General features: G+C 42.4%; 1 protein-coding gene, 1 long non-coding RNA gene and 1 pseudogene across 2 annotated transcripts in view; 2 read left to right on the forward strand and 1 right to left on the reverse strand.

Annotated features, from left to right (window-relative positions):
- Nucleotides 1-7297: 7297 nt before the first annotated feature.
- On the forward strand, nucleotides 7298-7760 carry LOC119253105 (peroxiredoxin-2-like; annotated as a pseudogene).
- Nucleotides 7761-9247: 1487 nt separating this feature from the next.
- On the reverse strand, nucleotides 9248-17930 carry LOC119231198 (uncharacterized). Its single transcript, XR_005121890.1, has 3 exons — nucleotides 17896-17930; nucleotides 13304-13395; nucleotides 9248-9413 (listed from the first exon to the last, which is right to left on the reverse strand). It is a non-coding gene; the product is annotated as an uncharacterized LOC119231198 (long non-coding RNA).
- Nucleotides 17597-20846, forward strand: part of PPP4R2 (protein phosphatase 4 regulatory subunit 2) — a 47887-nt gene continuing 44637 nt past the window's right edge. The window contains exons 1-2 of the mRNA XM_037492864.2: nucleotides 17597-17842; nucleotides 18818-18899. Of these exons, the coding sequence (XP_037348761.1) occupies nucleotides 17809-17842; nucleotides 18818-18899 (116 nt within the window). The 5' untranslated portion in view covers nucleotides 17597-17808. The remainder of the gene's footprint in view (nucleotides 17843-18817; nucleotides 18900-20846) is intronic.

The raw sequence follows: 20846 nt of genomic DNA on the forward strand, positions 1-20846 counted from the left end.
TCAAATCTTTGCCTGTATTTTTAAAAAATTGGATTATCTTTAACTATTGCTTTTTAGTTTTTACATATTCTGGATACTCGTTTTTTGATATATATGTTGATAATATTTTTTCTTAGTCTGTAGCTTGCCTTTTCATTTTCTTAATGGTATATTTCTAATAATAAAAGATTTTATGTTAACAAGGTACAATTCATCAACTCTTTCTTTTTTGTTTTATACTTTGTATTTTAAAAAATGATTGTCGGGCCTCCCTGGTGGCGCAGGGGTTAAGCACCGCAGTATGAAGCACACTGCAGCCTCCGAAGCACTAGTTCGATCCCCAGCAACCCAGAGATCAACCAGGGAGCAACCCACATGGTGAAGCAGACCTCTCCTGTCTCGCCTGCTTCTCCCGTCAGCAGTGTGCTTCAGTCAGTCTGCCTGTTCTGTTCCCCACTCTGTCTCTGGTGAATCCTTTCACCCCCTGCATCTCTGGTGTGTACCCCAGCTCCTGTATACATAAATAAATAAATCTTTAAAAAAAAAAAAAGAAATGATTGTCTATCCAAAGTTACAAAGATGTCTCCTATGCGTTTTTACAGAAATTTTACAGTTTTAGGGGTTTTTTTAAAGATTTATTGTATTTATGCATATAAGAACTGGGATGTAGGCCAGAGGTATGGGGGGTGAGAGGATTCACCAGAGTCAGATGGGAAGCAGATCAGGCAGCTCTACTGAAATACTCTACTGAGGGTAGCAGCAGGCAAGACAGGAGAGGCCTGCTGTGCCATGTGGGTTAGCTCCCTGGCCAGGGATCAAACTCATGCTTTAGTGGCTGCAAATAGCTTCATAGTGCTGAGACTTAACCCCTTGAGCCACCAGGGAGGCCCCTGAAGTTTTAGGTTTTATAGTGTTATATGCTGAATATTTGTATCCCCCAAAATTCATATGTGAAACACTAACCTCCAATGTGATAGCAGTAGGAGGTGGAGCTTTAGAGGGGTAATTAGGCCATAATGGTAGAGTTATATCCTTATAAAAAGAAACATGAGATATGATTTCTTTGTCAGCCATCTGAGGATACATGATCTAGCTTGAGTTCATTTATATGTGTGGCAAGAGATAAAGTTTGATGTTCATTGATTTCCATGAGGGTATCTAGTTGATTCAACATTTTATCCAATTGACTGTGTTTAGCTAGACATTAATACTTGGGTCAATACTGGATAAAGATATTCAAAGGCAAGAGACTTATATTCATTCAATATTTATTGAGTATCTATTAGGTGCTAAAGTCCCGAGTAAGCTTTGGAGACATGATGAATATGATATAATTCCAATATTCAAACAGATTATACTTTAAAAAGACAAAAATAGTAATATGACATGAAAGAAGTATACTAGACCTGTATTCCATAACACAGTCAATTTGAAAAGTCATAGATAATATTAAAAAATAGAACACAACTACAATTAAGTATTATTTTATAAAATCATTTTAATTTTATTTTCAAAAGTTTTATTTTATTTATTTATGCATACAAGAACTGGGGTGTAGGCCAGAGGTATGGGGGTGTGAGAGCATTCACCAGAAACAGAGTAGGAAACAGAACAGGCAGGCTGACTGAAATATACTGCTGAGGGGAGCAGTGGGCGAGGCAGGAGACGTCTGCTGTGCCAGGTCTGCTGTGCCATCAGCTCCCTGGCCCCTGCGCCACCAGGGAGGCCTGATATTTTAATTTTATATATAACATTATGTTTACTGGATTGCAATAAAAAATAATTTTTCTAATACTAGTACTAGTCAGAAAGGTTCTCAGACCTCTGTTAGAGACATAGACAAAGTGGGAGGCAATCCAATGAAAGAAGCAATTAACTTCTAGCAGAGTTGGGGGAACATACAACACCAGAGGGAAAACATTTGAGTTGAGTAATGTTTAAGGGAATGTTTAAGGTAAGAACATTGTAAGGAGAAGAAATGGTGTATGCAAAGACCTAAAAATGTAACAGGTCAAGTTTCCAGGGATGGTAAGAAATTTCTATTAGGAAAGCAGAATCCTAGGGGTAGCCCAGAGCAAAGAATGGATAGAATAGGGTAAAGCTAGAAAGATATGCTTGGGAGATACTAACAGAACCGTTATGACATATTGGAAAATTAACTTTAGGCCTTTGTTTCTCAATGTGTAGCCCCACTGATCACTTTAATTAGAATCAACCTGGACAGTAGTTCTTACTGGTTACTGAAACAGTAGCATCAGTATTACCTGGGAACTTGTAGAAATGAAGATTCTTGGGCCTCACCCCTGATCTATTGAATCAGATAATATGGAGGTGGGCCCTCCAGATAACTCTGATGTTTTAATAAATCCTCCAGATAACCCTGATGCATATTGACATTTGAAAACCACTGATCTAGGAATTTGCTAAAATGGGGATTCCTGTCTCTAACCTTAGGCCAATTAATTCAGAATCTCTGGGGTAAGAACCCAGAATATCCATTTTTATCCAGCTCCCCAAGTGCTGCGGGGGCCTTGCTGCCCCAGCCAGGTAAGACACTGGCAAGCAGCTAAGAAAAGGGCCTCACACCTTGGGGCTGAAGACTTTTAAAGCGCCTCACACCATGGAGCTGAAGATTAAACATCCCTTTGTTTTTTGTTCTTGGTCATAATAAGAAAAGAACTTCTTAGTAAATACATTGGGCAATAAATTATATACATATAAGAATATTGTAAATACATGGCACAGAGAATTAGTTACTTAAAAATTAAACACTGAACAATTTGGCCCACTTGACAATGGGAAATAATTACCGTGCAAGGGCATGTCTGATAAGCAACCCAGACCTGGTCATAATATTTCTCATATGGAAGTTCCGTAAAGAAGCCTCGTAATGAATCATGAAGTTGATTACGCTAGGAGTTTCTAGGTAGAAAAAAGTTCTAATAATTGATTACTGGGAAACAACTGGTTTCTAGCTGCAGGACATATAGATAGAGAAGTCTCCTGATATTGTAGCCTTGGTAATAGGGCGGTACCAAGGACTGTTAGCTGACCTAGGTAGTTGTTTAGGCTGAAATAATGCATCTAAGTTTTAATTATCTACTAACTTTTAAGATCGTTTCTTTTCTTAAAAACACGTAGGCAACAAAATGTCTATGGGAAAGGAATGTACTGATTGTTTTGTTTTGCTTCTATGCATGTGATGATGTAATCCCATCGCTTGCTTAAAACGTATAAATAAAGACCCACTGAGACCCTCAGCAGGAGATGCTTGTACCAATATAAGAGTGTATTGTATCTGCCTCACCTTCCCCTTTCCCCTTCCCTTCAGCCTCTTAAATAAGTTTCTCCTAGGCCGTCTCATCCTTTCAGGGACACCTGACCCGACATTTTGCCAAAAGCTGGTCTTCAACACCCAAGTAATTCTAACTTATGCTAATATTTGCAAATTATAGGTCTAGCTGGCATGTCATCAGTTGTAGACGAATGGTAAGGTACTGGAAAGGATAGGCACTGGGACCTCAATTAAAAAAGAATATGCAATTAGTAGCACCTAGAAAGGAAGATGGACAAGAAGCCATGGTGATTTTGACAACAATAAGTTAGAATGTGATATTTCCTTGCTTACAACATCCTATTATCTATCATCCTTAAGATGAGAACTGCACTCCATAGCATAGATCAGAAGGACCTAGGTGCCCTTCTTCTCCCTCCCTTATTATTGCTCTGCTATCTGCTCACTCACCGTGTTCCAACCTTCTCTGAGGTTCCTTGAACACACAATATCCTTTCCTGTCTAAATACTTTTGCGTTTTTGGTTTCCCCAGCTCTTTCTCAATATGGCTCATTTTCAGATCTCAACCCAAATATCACCTCCTTAGTGAGATCTTCCTCGATCACCCCATCTAAAGAAACCTCTCTCCACGGCAATATTACCTCATACAATATTATCCTGTTTATTTCTTTCATAACAGTGAGTACAACCTATAATTCCTGAAATTTTCACAATTGTCTATGTCCTTTAAGTTTGTCCATCCCACTGTAAGAACTATAAAGGTGAGGATCCTGTCTGCTTTGTTCACACCTGTCTTTGCAGATCATCACTAGCATGATATACAAAATCAGAAAATATTCAACCCTGAGAATAGCTTTGGGTGAGTTTTATGTTCTAAACCTGTAGCTTTGCTGATAGAGGCTGATCCTTTTCCCACCCTACCTACTTCACCCTCCTGGGGTGATGACATAACAAAATGCCTCTGCAATTAAGCAACTGCAGAAGTGACATACCGTCACTTCAAATCTAAGCAATGACTTTGGGTTGTCTGGACTGAAATGTAAAGAAAGATGAAAATATAAACTTGGGGGCCTCCCTGGTGGCACAAGAGGTTAACCAAGGCACAGTGAAGCTGCCTGCATCCTCTGCAGCATAAGTTCGATCCCTGGCTGGCCAGGGAGCTACCCACATGTGCAGCAGACCTCTCCTGTCTCACCCACTGCTCCCCTCAGCAGTGTATTTCAGTAGATCTGCCTGTTTTGCTCCCCTCTCTGTCTCTAGTGAATCCTCTCACCACTACCCCCATACCTCTGGCTTGCACCCCAATGTTGTATGCATAAATAAAAAAAATCTTTTAAAAAAAAAGAAAATATATATGTGGAAAAAATATATAAAAAAACTGCTGCAACGGATAAATCTTGGAAATGAAAATCTAAACACACAGAAGTATTTTTATCCATAAGTTTGACAAAAATGACTGAGCCCACGAGGCTGTGTACACTTATACATTTCAGGAAGGTGACAGTAGCATTTGAGGGACCCAGTTGGCAGTGAAATTAAAAATGTATCTGTAGAAATACAATAGATTTGTGTGTATTGATTTTGTAACCTGCAACTTACCTATATTTATCTGATATTTCTAATAGTTGCTTGTTTTTGTTTTTTTGTTTTTGGTATTTAGGGTTTTCTATGTGTAATGTCAGCTGCATATAGTGAGTTTTACTTCTTCCTTTCCAATGTGGATACCTTTTATTTCTGTTTCTTGCTAAATTGCTCTGGCATAAACAATGAACTAGCAGAAAGAAAAAGGATGAAAACCATACCACCACAAAAAAAATACCTAGCAATAAATTTAACCAAGAAGTAAAGGAACTGTACATTGAAACTATAAAGCACTGTTGAAAGAAACTGAAGAAGAGGGGCCTTCATGGTGGCGCAGGGGGTTAGACAGCATTGTGAAGCTGTCTGCAACCTCTACAGCACGAGTTCGATCTCCAGCCAGGGTGGTGACCCACATGGCGCAGCAGACCTCTCCTGTTTTGCCCACTGCTCCCCTCAGCAGTGTATTTCAGTAGATCTGCCTCTTCTACTGCCCACTCTGTCTCTGGTGAGTCCTCTAACCCCCTGCACCTCTGGCATGCACCCCAGCTCTTGTATACATAAATAAATAAATCTTTAAAAAAAAGAAAAGAAAAGAAAAGAAACTGAAGAAGATAGAAAGAAATGGAAAGACATTCCATTGCTCATGGATCAGAAGAATCAATGTTGTCAAAATGGCCATTCTACTTTTTTTTAAAAAAAAATATTTACTTTTATTTATTTATGCATAAAAGAGCTGGGGTGTAGGCCAGAGGTGCGGAGTTTGAGAGGATTCACCAGAGACAGAGCAGGGAGTAAAATAGGCAGAGCTACTGAATTACACTGTTGAGGGGAACAGTGGGCAAAACAGAAGAGGTCTGCTGCGCCATGTGGGTCAGCTCTCTGGCCAGGGATGGAACTCATGCTGCAGTGGCTGGTGATAGCTTGACAGCACTGAGACTTTAACCCTTGTGCCACCAGGGAGGCCCCCTCTACTTAAAGCCATATACAAATTCAAACCAATCTCTAATAATATCCCAATAGTGGGCCTCCCTGGTGACACAATGGGTTAAGTCTCTTCATTATTAAGCAATCCGCTGGCCCCGGCAGACCTCTCCTATCTCACCCACTGCTCCCCTCAGCAGTGTATTTCAGTAGATCTGCCTCTTCTGCTCCCCACTCTGTGTCTGGTGAATCCTTTCACCTCCCTGCACCTTTGGCCTGTAACCCAGGTCTTGTATGCATACATAAATAAATCTTTAAAAAAAAATCCTAACATTTGTAAGGAAGCACAAACAAATGTTGAATATTCAAAACTATCCTGAGAAAAAAGAAGGAAATAGGAGATAACATGTTCTTGGCTTCAAACTTTGTACAATAAGCTATAGCAATCAAAGCAGTCAGTATTGGAAAGCAAGCACATAGATCAATGGAAAAGAATCGAGAACCCAGAAATAAAACCATACATATATGGGTAACTAATTTATGATAAAGGTGCCCAGAGCAGATAATGAAAGAAAGTCTTCAATAAATAATGCTGGGAAAACTGGACAGCCACATGCAAAATAATGAAACTAGATCATTATCTCTTTTTATAAAAGATTTATTTATTTGTGCATATAAGAGCTGGGGCACAGGCCAGAGATGCGGGGGATGGGGGTGAGAGGATTTACCAGAGACAGAGTGGAAAACAGAACAGGCAGACTAACTGAAATACACTGCTGAGGGGAGCAGTGGGTGAGTCAGGAGAGGTCTGCTTCGCCATGTGAGTTGCTCCCTGGCAGGCTGGGGATTAAACTCGTGCTGCAGAAACTTCGGATTGCCTCACTGTGCTGTGGTTAACCCCCTGTGCCACCAGGGAGGCTCTAGATCATTATATTATACCATATACTAAATTAATTAAAAGTAGATTAAAGACTTGAATGTAAGATCTGAAACCATAAAATACACAGAAGAAAGTATAGGGGCCTCCCTGGTGGTGCAGCGGTTGAGCGCTGGGTTGCGAAGCTGCCCTCAGCCTCTGCAGCACCAGTTCTATCCCCGGCCACTGGGCGAGGATCCCACATGGCGCGCAGACCTCTCCTGCCGCCCGCTGCTCCCCTCAACAGTGTACTTGTCAGTCTGACTGCTCTGCTCTCCCCTCTGGCTCTGGTGAATTGTCTCACCCTCCCGCGCTTCTGACTGTACCCAGTGCTTGTATAAATAAATAAATCTTAAAAAAAAAAAAAGAAAGAAAATATAGGCAAAAAACACTTTGATGTTGGTCTTGGTGATATCTATGTGGATTGTCTCCAACAGCAAGAGAAGAAAAAGAGAATAGAAACAAATGGGGTATCAAGCTAAAAAGCTTCTGCACAGCAAGAAAAACCATCATTAAGACAAAAAGGAAGATGCTAATAACAGAGAACTCATGTCCAGGCCTCCACTGGTCCTTGCATCCTGCCCTTGCCCACATAGATTTCAGTTATGGCCTCCAGCAAAGCGTACATTGGTAAGCCCACCCCAGACTTCAGGTCACTGCCTTGGTGAACGGTGCCTTCAAAGAGGTGAAGATTTCTGACTAGCAAGGAAAATATGTAGCCCTCTTTCTACCCACTAGACTTCACCCTTGTGTGCCTCAGGGAGATTATCACTTTCAGGGAGCATGCAGAGGACTTCTGCATACTAGACTGCAAAATTCTGGGGTTTCTGAGGACTCTCAATTCACTCACTTGGCTTGGATCAACATCCCCCAGAAAGAGCGAGGGATAGGCCTCCTGAACATGTCCCTGCTGGCTAACATAACCAGAAGCTTGTCCCTCGATTATGGCATGCTTGAGGAAGATGAGATCCCGCTAGGGGCCTCCTTATCATTGGTGGCAAGGGTGTTCTTCAATACTTCACCATCAATGATTTGCCTGTGGGGCATTCTGTGGATGAGGCCCTGTGATGGGTATAGGCCTTTAATACACTGATGAGCCATTGGGAAGTCATGGCTTCCAGCCAGGCAGCAACACAATCAAGTCCAATGTGTCTTACAGCAAGATTGCTTCTCCAAACACAAGTAGGCTAATACATGGATGGTAAGGTTGGCTCTAGGCCCCTACCTGTGTCCCTGCCTGGGTACCCTGTGCTGACTCAAGAATGGCTGGACCTGCCCCTTCAAATCCCACATTCTATTACCCTGAGGGGTCGGTCAAGGTCTTCTCATACTCCCACCTGAGAACAGGTAAATGGTGACCCCCTTCTCTGGAGCCCACCTAGCAGGAGACAGCCTAGTGGTAACTAATAAAGTATTGGAGGGGAGAGGAAGGTAGCCTACTGAATGGGAGCAGATATTTGCAAACCATATGTCAGGCAAGGGGCTAATATCCAAAATACATAAATGAAAATATATGATCTGATTTGTATGAGTAAGAGATCTAAACAGACACTTCACCTAAGAAGATACACAAATGACCAACAGACACATGAAAAGATGTTCTATATCATTCATCATTAGGGAAATGCAAATCAAAACCAGGGACATTTCACCTCACACTGGTTAGAATGGCCATTATCAAAAGACAAGAAATAATAAATGTTGATGAGAATGTGGAAGATAAATGAATCCTCATGCACTTCAGTAGGAATGTAAATTGATGTACCCAGTATGGAAAAGTATAGAGATTCCTCAGACAATTAAAAATGGAACTATCATTATATGATGCAGTAATCCCACTTCTGGGTGTTTACTCAAAGATGAATATACTAGCTCAAAAAGACACATGAACTCCTATGTTCATTGCAGCATTATTCACAATAGTCAAGATATAGAAACACCTCAAGTGCTCAACAACAGATGAATAAGTTGTGAATATATATAGGATATGTATTGGATAAGGAAGTTGTGGTATATATACACAATGGAATATATATGCTCAGTCATAAAGATGAAAATTTGCCAGTTTATAACTGGAACACTGGCTCTCAGGCCACCTGACACCACTAAATGCCAATAAAATAGAGACAGGAATTGAGTCTTTAAGGTGTGCTTTAATCAGACAGACAGCAATCTGGAAGACAGGGGGATTAACACCTTTAAGGTGTTCTATAAGAAACCATTTTAGGGCTTCCCCGGTGGCACAGCAGTTGAGCACTGGGCTGTGAAGCCACCCACAGCCTCTGCAGTGCCAGTTCGATCCCCGGCCACTGGCGAGGGTCCCACACGGCACGCAGACCTCTCCTGCTGCCCGCTGCTCCCCTCAGCAGTGTACTTTGGTCCATCTGCCTGTTCTGTTCCCGGCTCTGGTGAATTCTCTTACCCTCCTGTACTTCTGACTGTACCCAGTGCTTGTATAAACAAATAAAATTTAAAAAATAAAGAAACCATTTTAACATTTCATTTCCCGAAGGCTTTTTATTGTGCATTGAACAAAGACAATTGTTCAGCACTAAGCAGACCTTCACTGCTGCCAGGAGCTTGTGCTGTCCAGCGCCCAGAACTCCTATTGTCTCCCGGACACCTGGTGTCAAGGGTGTCCTAGTGTGCTGAATCTGGTCTTCTGATAGCGCTGGCTCCTCATACTCCTCCTGATGTGTCCTTGGGCTCATTCTTTGTGTCCTATGGCAGGCAGGCCATAAACGATATGTGTGTGCAGCTTTGTTATACATTTCTATACCATGCATAGGGTCCTACTCGGTCGTCTCCCCCTCTCTCACCCCTATCAATTTGGGAAAACAGGGATGGTTCATGGAAGAGTTATTCTAAATGAAATAAGTCAGAAGGAGAAAGATAGATACCATATAATTTTACTCCTTTGTGGAATAAAAAGAAAACAAAACAAACCCTTGGATTATGACAACAGAATGCCAGCAGGGAAGGAGGAGAGTGGGAATGGGTCAAAGGGTTGATTGGCTGGTAGCAGGTGCTTACTGGATACCTGATGGTAGATGTGGTAAGAAAATGAACTCTTGCAATCTAAACAGTATTGTTATGTCACATTAAAGGAAAAAAATCGCCTATCCAGCAGTTGCTTTCCTAGAAAAATAGTTTTACAATAGGTACAAAGAACCTTATTTTATGGGCTTCCGTGGTGGTGCAAGGGGTTAAGTCTCAGCACTATGAAGCTATTGGCAGGGGTTAAAGACAGAGCTATCAAGCTATCAAGCAATTGGCAGCCACTGCAACACCAGTTCGATCCCCAGCCAGGGATCTACCCACACAGAACAGCAGACCTCTCTTGTCTCGCCCGCTGCTCCCCTCAGCAGTGTGTTTCAGTTAATCCACCTGTTCTGTTCCCCACTCTATCTGGTGAATCCTCTCACCCCCCCCCCACATCTCTGGCCTATACCCCATTCTTGTATGCATAAATGTAAAAAAATAAATCTTTAAAAAAAAAAAGCTTATTTTAGTAGTAGCAGCAGGAGCAGAACAGGTAGTAGAAATAATAAAAATCTTTTTTTTTTTTTTTTTTTTTTAGAAATTAACTTTTTTTTTTTTTTTTAAGATTTCTTTATTTATTTTATACAAGTACTGGATACAGTCAGAAGTACGGGAGGGTGAGAGAATTCACCAGAGCCAGAGCGGGGAGCAGAGCAGGCAGAAGGACCGAAGTACACTGCTGAGGGGAGCAGCGGGCGGCAGGAGAGGTCTGCGCGCCATGTGGGACCCTCCTCTGGTGGCCGGGGAGCAGCCGGGGATTGAACCGGCACTGCAGAGGCTGCGGGCAGCTTCGCAACCCAGCGCTCAACCGCTGCGCCACCGGGGAGGCCCATAATAAAAATCTTAATAAAAGTTTTGCTGGACACAACTCCAGAATCTCAGCCTTTTATGAGGTGAATACTATCTCTATTTTATAAATGAGGAGATTGCTCAGTGTGGCCCTCACTGACAGGTGGTGCTGAGGGAGAGAAGGGGTAGCATGGGGTTTCCAAGGAGGAGAGATCCAGGTGGAAGGAAGAGCTATATCATGGAGACCGAAGTTGGAGCAGGTTAAGAAGGGCAGGAAATGGGATTAGAGTAAGAGGGAGTGGCAGATAATGCCCACCGGACACAAGTGTGACCCCCCCATGGTACACTCTAGGTACAATGTGGAGCAACTGCATGGTTTTGAGTAATGGCAAACATGGTCTGATCTACTTAAAAGGCCCCTGACTGCCATGTTGAAAATAAATTGTAGGAAGCAAGAGGTCAGGAGAGGTGTTGGAAGCTGTTATAATAATACAGGTGACACATGTGAACACCTAGTAAAAATCTGGAAAGACAGACAGAAAACTGACCATGAAACAGGGCAAGGGGTTGGGGGAGGGTCAGTGACCAGGGATGACCCAGTTCATGAGCTCTCATCTGCTTACTTAAGAATGCAGGACACAGAGAGAAATAAAGAGGATTTATTTACATTTAAAAAAGGAGATAGGGGGCCTCCCCTGGTGGCGCAGCAGTTGAGCGCTGGGCTTTGAAGCTGCCCGCAGCCTCTGCATCGCTGGTTTGATCCCCAGTTCCAGGTGAGGGTCCCACATGGCATGACAGAGCTCTCCTGCCACGCCCGCTGCTCCCCTCAGCAGTGTATTTCATCGTCTGCCTGTTCTGCTCCCCACTCAGGCTCTGGTGAATTCTTTCACCCTCCCGCGCTTCTGACTGTGCCCAGTGCGTGTATAAATAAATAAATAAATAAAATCTTTAAAAAAAAAAAGGAGATAGGGAAGAAATAGGGGAAACAAAGTTTATAAATAGACAGGAAACAGCCTAATGACGTCTGTCTCACTTGCAGATGACGTCAGGTGCACTCAGAAGCAAGTGGGAAAAAAGAGTGGGAGCAATTTTGTGTTTACAATCAACATGGCAGCTCAGTTCCACCCCTAGCTCCCAACAACCCCTGTTGGAGAAATCTGGGTAGTGCAGTCCAAAAGCTCCACATTTTTCCATCGAGTTGGCTGTGAGCATCATCAACTGTCTGGGAGGTGGTTCTTCACTGTTCCTCTAACAGGGCCTGCCACACCAGCAGCAGCCTGCAGGCCAGAACTCCAGCCCCAGCTGTCAACAGTGTTGCACCCTCTAACAATAATGTTGCTGTGGTGGGTATTGAGTTGCTTTATGAAATATTATTTAGCAGTTATTTGAGGCATTAAAGATTACTTTTCTTACTACCACTATGATTATAAATGTTAACAATTTTATCCTTCCTTTCAGAATAATTCACTCTAAACAAGTCACATGTGATAGAAAAAAGAGGAACCTGTGGTAGGTGGGAGAAAGCCATCTGGTATAGAGAAGCATAGTACGAGAGAGGCGAGAAAGAGACTGGTGTTTTTTAGTAAGGGGTCAGTTGCTCCCCAGGGAGATTAAGCCAATAAATAAATATATTGAGGATAATGGTAACCAGGTTCTTTACTATTAGAGAGTTATACATTTGAGAAGGAAGAAAACTAGAATGAGTCCTTCAGTGCTGGATTTGAATTGGAAGCTGTGAACTCATAGTTTAAGAGGGAGAGAGATGGTAGGTGGATAGTAGATAGATGACATATACAAACGATAAAGAGATGTATGAATATATGTATACACATTCATGTATATATTCTCTAGTTCTGTCTGCTCATAGGGCCTAGGAACAATGACATTGCAATGGCTATAAACACCCTAACAATCTCATCCAGGCTCCTCAAAAGCACTCTCCAGTAAAAAAAAAAAAAAAAAAAAAAAAAATCAGAACTTCTTTTAAAAGTAACTAATTCCAGGATTAGAGCAGTGAAGATGCAGATGCAGATGACCCTGGAGTACTTTACCCATTTTGTAAAGTACCCCAAGATCGATAAGAACATTTCAAAAGGATGTAGAAACCAACTGAAAGAACCCACTGGCCAACTCTAGGACAATTTAGGTATAAAAGCAAATAATGAGAGTAATATATCATAACCCATTGAACCAAATAGGAGTCCATGAGTCCAAACTAATACCAACTTTAAAGAATGAATTAGGTAACACTTAAGTTAGAATGCATTCCTTTTACATTTGGCAAACATCATAGTTATAATTAATTCAGCCAAGAGACACTAATGGATGTGAAAACTAGATACTGAATGTTTGATGAGAAATAGGATATTTACATAGTCTCAAATTCCCTCCCTACAAAAATCTTTTAATTAATATAGTGGGTTGAAAGTGATATGTTTATGTCCTCATCCTTAGAATCTGCAAATATATTGGAAAAACCTTGTTTGAAAAAAAAAAAAGTGGATCTATTTAAGTCAAAGATCCTAAGCTAGGGAGATCATCCTGGATCATCTAGATAGGTCCTAATTCTCCCCACCAAGTACTAACCAGGCTTGACCCTGCTTTGCTTCCAAGATAGGACGAGAGATCTTGGTATCTCATCTGATCATGTGGTATGGCCTTAGACTGGGCCCTTAGTCTAATAAGTAGTGTTTTTTTAAGAGTAAGGTCAACGGAGACTTGGCAGACAGAAGACAAAGTACACATCTAAGTGACCCCACCACAAGTCAAGGAGCACTCACAGTCACAGAAGCTGGACAAGACTGAAACTGGATGCTTCCTGAGAGCTTCCACAGGTGATGCATCCTTGATCTCCAATTTCTGTTCTTCATGACTGTGAGAGAATAAGTTTCTGTTGTTTTAAGCCACTTAGTTTGTGGTAACTTGTTACAGCAGCCACAGGAAACAAATACAATTACAAAGAGGAAATAAGCAATCTTACAGAGGAGAAATCTGTCAGACACTCGCTAAATCTTGGATCAAAATGAACTTCATCAGTAATGGGAAAAATTGAAATTGTGGGCCACCCACTAAGCTGGAATAAAAACACAACATGCCCTCAACGATTCCTGCCAGAGATGCATCACCTGGTTTTAGTAAGAAGGAAATATTAGGCCTCCCTGGTGGTGCAAGGGGTTAAAACGTAACTTATGCAGCAACCCCCAGCCTCTGCAGATCCCCTGCCAGCCAGGGAGCAACCCACATGGCGCAGCAGACCTCTCCTGTCTCGCCCGCTGCTCCCCTCAGCAGTGTACTTCGGTCAACCTGCCTGTTCTGTTCCCCGCTCTATCTCTGATGAATCCTCTCACAAACACACACACAACCCTCACCCCTGCACCGCTGGCTTGTACCCCAGCTCTTGTATGCATAAATAAAAATAAATCTTAAAAAAAAGAAGGAAATGTCACACAAACCCCAATGAAGGGTTGTGAACAATTATAAGTTTTAATAAGATGGAGGTAATGGAAGTCAAGGAAAGACTGGGAACTCTCACAGCCTGAAGGAGACAAAAGAGACATAACAACTATAGGCAAAACATGATCCTGGACTGGATCCATCTATAAAGACGTCACTGAGTCAATTGGTATAATTTAAATGAGGTCTGAGGATTCAGATGGAGGGAGGTAACATTAATACTATTCCTGATCTTGATAGTATTATGATTATGTAATGGAGTGTCCTTGAAGGAATTACATACTGAAGTTTTTAGGGGCTTTGGGATATTTACTGGACAACTTAATTTCAAATGGTTTAGAAAAAAAATGTTCTCTGTACTGTAAGTGCAACTTTTTTTATTAACATGAAATTATATCAAAAGAAATAGGGGCCTCCCTGGTGGCGCAGGGGTTAAAGTCTCAGCTCTATCAAGCTATTGCCAGTCACTGCAGCATGAGTTCCATCCCAGGCCAGGGAGCTGACCTACGTGGCACAGCAGACCTCTTCTGCCTCGCCCGCTGCTCCCCTCAGCAGTGTATTTCAGTCAGTCTGCCTGTTCTGTTCCCTACTCTGTCTCTGGTGAATCTACCACCGCCCTCACACCTCTGGCCTGTACTCCAGTTCTTGTATGCATAAATAAATCAATCTTAAAAAAAAAAAAAGAAAAAAATAGGAAACAAAATTACAAATATCATTTTTGTAATTCTTTTTTTAAAATATTTATTTATTTATGCATACAAGAACTGGAGTACAGGCCAGAGGTGTGGGGGCAGTGGTAGATTCACCAGAGACAGAGTGGGGAACAGAACAGGCAGACCGACTGAAATACACTGCTGAGGGGAGCAGCGGGCAAGACAGGAGAGATCTGCTACGTCATGTGGGTTGCTCCCTGGCTGGCTGGGGATCAAACTGGTGCTGCAGAGGTTGTGGATAGCTTCACAGTGCTGTGCTTAATCCCATGCACCACCAGGGAGGCCCTATTATGCATGCTTCTTGAGGACAAGAAAGTATTTGGGGGCTCTGAAGCTAAGTTGGAATCATGGATCAGTTACCTGTTTGTGTAGTATGACCTTGGGGAATTCATCTCTTTATTCCTCAGTTGTCTATTAAGTGGAGCCAATACTATCACCTACCTCATAGGATTTTTGCAAGGATTAAATTAGATATTTTTGGAAAGTGCTTAGAAGAATGCCAGACATGTAGAAATACTTATAAACACTAACTGATACTGATATTCTTATTGGCTGCACTATCCTCATTTGCTGTCTTACAATTTATTCCAGAATTTGGGTGTATAAAGCTACTATAAACGTTTATGTTTCATAGATTCCTGTGCATGAGGAATTGAGAAGCGACTCTGGCTTGCTATCTGATTGGCGATTCTGGCTTGCTATCTGTCACAAAGTTGTATTCCAGATGCTAGTGGGGACTGCAGTCATCTGAAGGATTTTTAGGGTTGGAGGACACACTTCCAGGGTCTCTTGTCTTCTCTTTTTGGATCTTTCCAATGGGCTGCTCCAGTGTTCTCATGACATGGCAGCTAGTTTTCTCCAGAAGGAGCAATACAAGAGCCTAAGGCAGAAGCTGCTCTGGTTTTTATGAACTAATATTAGAAGTCAAGCACCATGCCTTCTGCCATACTCTTATTAGTCACACAAACCAGCTCTGATTCCATGTGGGAGGAGATTACATACTAAAAGCATAAATCCCAGGAGGTGATTCTTGAAGGGCAATCTTGGAGGCTGGCTGTCACATTTATATTGTTTGCCTCCAAGGGAATTATTATAGTCACGTGTCCCTTCTGAGAAACATGTAGTTAGATGAGTTTGTCATGCAAACATCTAGAGAGTAATTACACAAACCTAGATGTAGTAATAGCCTACTACACATCTAGTCTGCATATCAGAAGCACGGCAGTGTATGTGATTGGTTAGTCACTGACCAAAATGTCCTTATGACAACATGCCTAATAAGAGGCTCTTGTAATCATAGACATAGGCATGCTTGCTAGAGAAGGACACCAAGGAAGAAGGAAGAAATGAGCCCAAAGGAAATAATTCTTCAGCCTCATCTCTCGCCTCTCCACCTCATGTATTCTCAGTTTAAGTCAGACCAAATTTCTTAAGACTCTTCAGAAGTCACCTGGCTCTTCTCTCTCATTTCAAGGCCTGTGCAACCATGGTTTTTCTGTTTGAAAGTTCCTCCTCTCCACTTCACTTGGCTATCTTCTTATAATTCAGGTCTCAGTCTACACAGTTCATCCTTCAGGAAACTTTCCCTGACTCCCTTAGGCTGTCACTGATGTGTGTACTTTGCCTCCTGTTAAGGACTTTAACCAGTCTTTGGACGTGAAGGTATCTCTAAGCAAAGAGCTGACAAAGCAAGGTGGAAGAAATTACTATGATATGTTCTCTAACAGAAAGTTCCAAGAGACCTTTTTTGGTAATGGAATTTTCCTCATCTATGCTGTATAATAGCGAGGCCACTAACCACATGTGAAATGCAGCTAGTGGACTGAGGAAGTGAATTTTATTGAAGAAAGCGGGAATTGAATTTAAATTGTATTTAATTCTAACTTAATAGTTGTGTCCAAATTTGCGTCCTTCTAAGACAAATCAAGAAATAACCTCCCCGCCCGCCCCCAGCACCCCTTCCCTTTCATGGATTTGGATTTGTCGCTAGGCTTTGTGAAGAGGTGGCCAATTCAGTACCTTCTCCTTGGAAAACTCACAGACAAGGGAAGATAAAGCTATGCACACAATGGCTGGGAGCCAGAGGCGCTGAGTTCTGGAACCATTTTGGCGAACTAGCCCTCTACCTCAGTTTTTCCATATGTAAAATGTCAAGGCAGGAGAGGTCCGCGCTCACTCTAACTCCCTGGTACTATTTCATGCCATCAAAATTGTAATGATTATAAAAATAGCAGCCAAGTTAACCGAGTACTTATAAGTTCTATGCTCAGTGTTTCATTTTAGCCATTTCACTTAAGCCTAACCACAGTTTTACAAATCCCCATTTTGTAGATGAGGAAACTGAGGTCTCAGGTTACAGAGGGAGCAAATTTAAGTTGAGCGTTGAATCTACCTGGCTCTAGCCCTGAGCATTTAATCAGCTTGCTATTCGCTTTGCTTTTCTCTACGAGGTTGGATTATTCTGAAAAACGTTGGGTTCAAGTGAGGAGATATGCTACGATCATTCGCGATGCTGAGTGTTTTTAAATGCCTACTCTGACTGCTGTGTCCGCATAATCTCACTTAATTCTCACAACTGTACACGGTGGTCGGCACTCGTACCCTCATTGTACAGCTGGAAAACGAGGCTCAGTAAACTGCCCAGATCACTCAATCAGTAACTGGCAGGGACTGAAACCTAGTGGGTCGGCTTCCACGATCCAGCTTGGAACGCCCGGGCTCCGGCGCGGCGCGGCCGGGCGCAGGCTCGGGGTCTGCCCGCAGATGGGAGGAGACAGGCCGCCGCCGGCCTGACCTCCGGCACCGCCCCCGCGGCACGCCTTCCCGCGCACGCGCTCTCGGGCTCCCGGCGGGCGCGCGGACGGCGGCGGGGAGCGTGCGCGCGGTGACGTGCCGGGCGCCATGTTGGAGGGCTGGTGGTAGCGGCTCGGGGAGGTGTTCGCTCTCTCGGTCTCGCTCTGTCGCTCGCTTCCCCCGGCTCCCTTCGGTGCCCCCCCGGTCGCCTGCGTGCCGTAGTGTGTGCGAGGGAGGGGGAGGGCGTCGGGGGGGTGGGGGGAGGCGTTCCGGTCCCCGGGAAACCCGCGGAGGGAGGCGGCGGCTGCGAGGGACTCCGGGAAGCCATGGACGTCGAGAGACTGCATGAGGCGCTAAAAGGTGGGGGTAGCGGCCCCCTCTCCCTCCGTCCATCCCCTCCGCGGCCCTCTCACCTCTCCTTTCGGGGCGGGGGCCCCGAGGGTGGGGGCCGGGCGGCGGGGCGCGCTTCCTCGGCTCCCATCCCCCTCCCAGCTCCCCAGGGGCGGGGAGCCCTGTGGGCAGCTCACTCCCGCCCCACTCTGGGCTTTGTGTCGGCCGCTGGCGTCTGGGCTGGGGGAGGGGAGCCGGGGACGCTCTCCTGGGGCCCTGGCCCCTTTCCCTAGCCTTCAGGGACGGGTCGTGGGCCCGCCGCCCGCTCCTAGGCGGGCTCAGTTCTCGGTGGTGCCCCCGCACGCCGGGCGTCGGGGTGAGAGAAAAGTAAAAGGTTTTGGTGGGGGGAGGGGGCAGCAGAGCAACTTTTAAGTGTCTCAGGGAGCCTTTTTCAGGGTTTCTGAAGTCATTCTCCCACGCGCCCCAGTTCCAAGGTGGTCGTCTTCACTAGTCTTGATTGCTCACCTTTCAAGCAACAGGCTTGAAAAACAGTGATTCTCAAACTTAGAATAGCGTGATTTAGGCGTTTCGAGAATTATGCTTTGACATTCAGGATTATTTGGGGACGGCTACATCAGGTTACTGGTGTATTTAAAAACGCAGATTTATGAACTTAATTTGTTAGAGTCGGGGGCTAGGGTCTGTTTTCACTGGATTCTCAGACGAATGTGATGTTAGTGTTCCTCCAGATCACACTTTTGAGGAACATTGGAGTAATAATGGTTTGGAGAGAAGTGGAGTGCCCCCTTTAGGAGGGTTCTCGTTACCTGTGAAGAGGGTGACATATTGGCAGGGGAACCTAACAGTGGGACTGGAGATGCCTACTTTTTAAAATTGCTTCTTAATATGAGAAAAGACTGGGAGGAAAGTTTGTTTTTAGAGGGAATGCAAAATGGTTGATGGTGGACTTTAAAAAATACCCCATAACTTTTCTTTCTTATCTAGATTTTGAGAAGAGGGGGAAAAAGGAAGTTTGTCCTGTCCTGGATCAGTTTCTTTGTCATGTAGCCAAGACTGGAGAAACAATGTGAGTTATAAACATACTCGATGTTATAAACCTATGTATCATTCAGAATTGCTTAGGAAAGAATTGACTATGCCATCTAATAAACTGTACAACCCCAGTCATTTAAAGCATCTCTGATTGCATATACTTCGTTTACTTTATGCATACTCTAATGAATTTTAAAAGTTAAATTTTTATTTTTATATCTGTGCTTTGGCACACTTAGAATCTATTATTCCAAGACAGCCAGAAAAAGAAAGAAAACGTCTCTTCCATTATGACCCTTTTGGTCATAACAAACAGGTTTATTCCCAGAATTTTATGACTTTGTTTCAAATTCTTTTGTTGTTTTTTTCTCATTCTGTTCTGCATCCAACCTTTTGTTGTTATATTTACATATGTGGTGTTTGAAGTGTCACTTGTATTTATTCTCTTGAGAATTCAGGGTGATTATCTGACAAATTCCAGATGTTACAGTTTTGCGTGTCCTGTAAACTTTCTAGGATAACTAACTTGTTACATATGCTTAGTATTTTTCTAGGTTTATTTCCAAATGTTGTAAATCTGAAACTTACACTATGAAGTTAGGACTGCTTTCAAAATGAACATTCTAGTTCATTTTGTGTGTGTACTGTGTGTGTGTCAGGAATTATTTTCACACTCTAAGTATAGAGCGCAGCACAGCTTTGGAGATTTCCTTGTAGCAGGCAAGGAAACCTTGCAAAGGTTTCTTGGGGTGCAATGTTTATTAATAAGTGGAGTTTGCTTTGGTTCCCCTAATTCTTGCCTGTTTTTAAAATTCTGAGTACTAATAAAAGTAAGTTTCAACAGGTAATGTATACTTTCTTTGGCTTTATTAGCAAATGTTCATTTTCCACATGATGCGCTTGTGGTTGTAGGTTTAATGGTGATGTAGAATGGCTGAACTACTGCCTTAGTGCTTAATTAAAATTGCCAGTCAACTTATGGATGTTGCTGTGATGTGTTTCTGTTTATTACAGTTTAAAAATGGAACCCTTAAATTGCCTCTGAATTACATAGTCTCTTTCATTTGAATTGCTAGTTGTTCTAAATGTATTCATCTCTATCCCTCTTCAAGGGTAAAAAACATTTCATTTTCAAAATTTTGATACACAAGATTATACCCAACTATTTGGAGATACTTACTTTCTTTTATTCAGCTTATCAGGTTTGTATAAAATGCCATCTCTTTTTGATAAATTATATTTAAATACTATGACTATGAAGTTGAAGATTTCTAAAAGAAAGCTTTTTAATAACTTTGTAATTATTAAATTTAATAACTTTAATTTGTGACTAAATTACCAGGTGGCTAAGGAAATTTAAGTTTTCTAGATAATTTTGACCTGCTACAGGACTTAAATAAGACCCTTCCCCCATTAAATGATCATATATTTGCTAAGCATATTTTATACTAAAATGACTTGGTGGTGTTAGTCTTTATGGTGTTTGGAAACTGTTTCAAAATTTATTGTTCAGGCGGCTGGTGTTAATACATTTAGTTTCATTTAGTATCTCAGTCAGTCCTCCTGTTCTGCTCCCCACTCTGTCTCTGGTGAATCCTCTCACCCCCCACACCTCTGGTTTACACCCCCGTTTGTGCGTGCATAAATAAATCTTTAAAAAAAAATAGCCTTTTATTTTAATCAACATGGACATGTCTTAACTTTGGATAATGAAATTTGAAGTTTCTGTAATCCATTTATGGCTCAACTGAGCTCCATCTAATTTCTATGATTGTAATAGAATGAAAATTGAAACAGTAATTTAGACATTTCTGGTATAGGGATAGGTTGCTTAAGATAAGACTTTCATACTTCTTTTTTTCATTTTCTTTGACACATTATAGCAAGAAATCATTAACAGACGAAATATATGAAACTTTGTTTATGGATGAAAATCAGTAACAGTGAAGGCTGTTTTTTATTTCAAAAAAATGACTTGGGT

Source organism: Talpa occidentalis, unplaced genomic scaffold, assembly GCF_014898055.3.
Source record: "Talpa occidentalis isolate TD23 unplaced genomic scaffold, MPIMG_talOcc4v2.1 talOcc4.10, whole genome shotgun sequence".
Classification (NCBI taxonomy): Eukaryota; Metazoa; Chordata; class Mammalia; order Eulipotyphla; family Talpidae; genus Talpa; species Talpa occidentalis.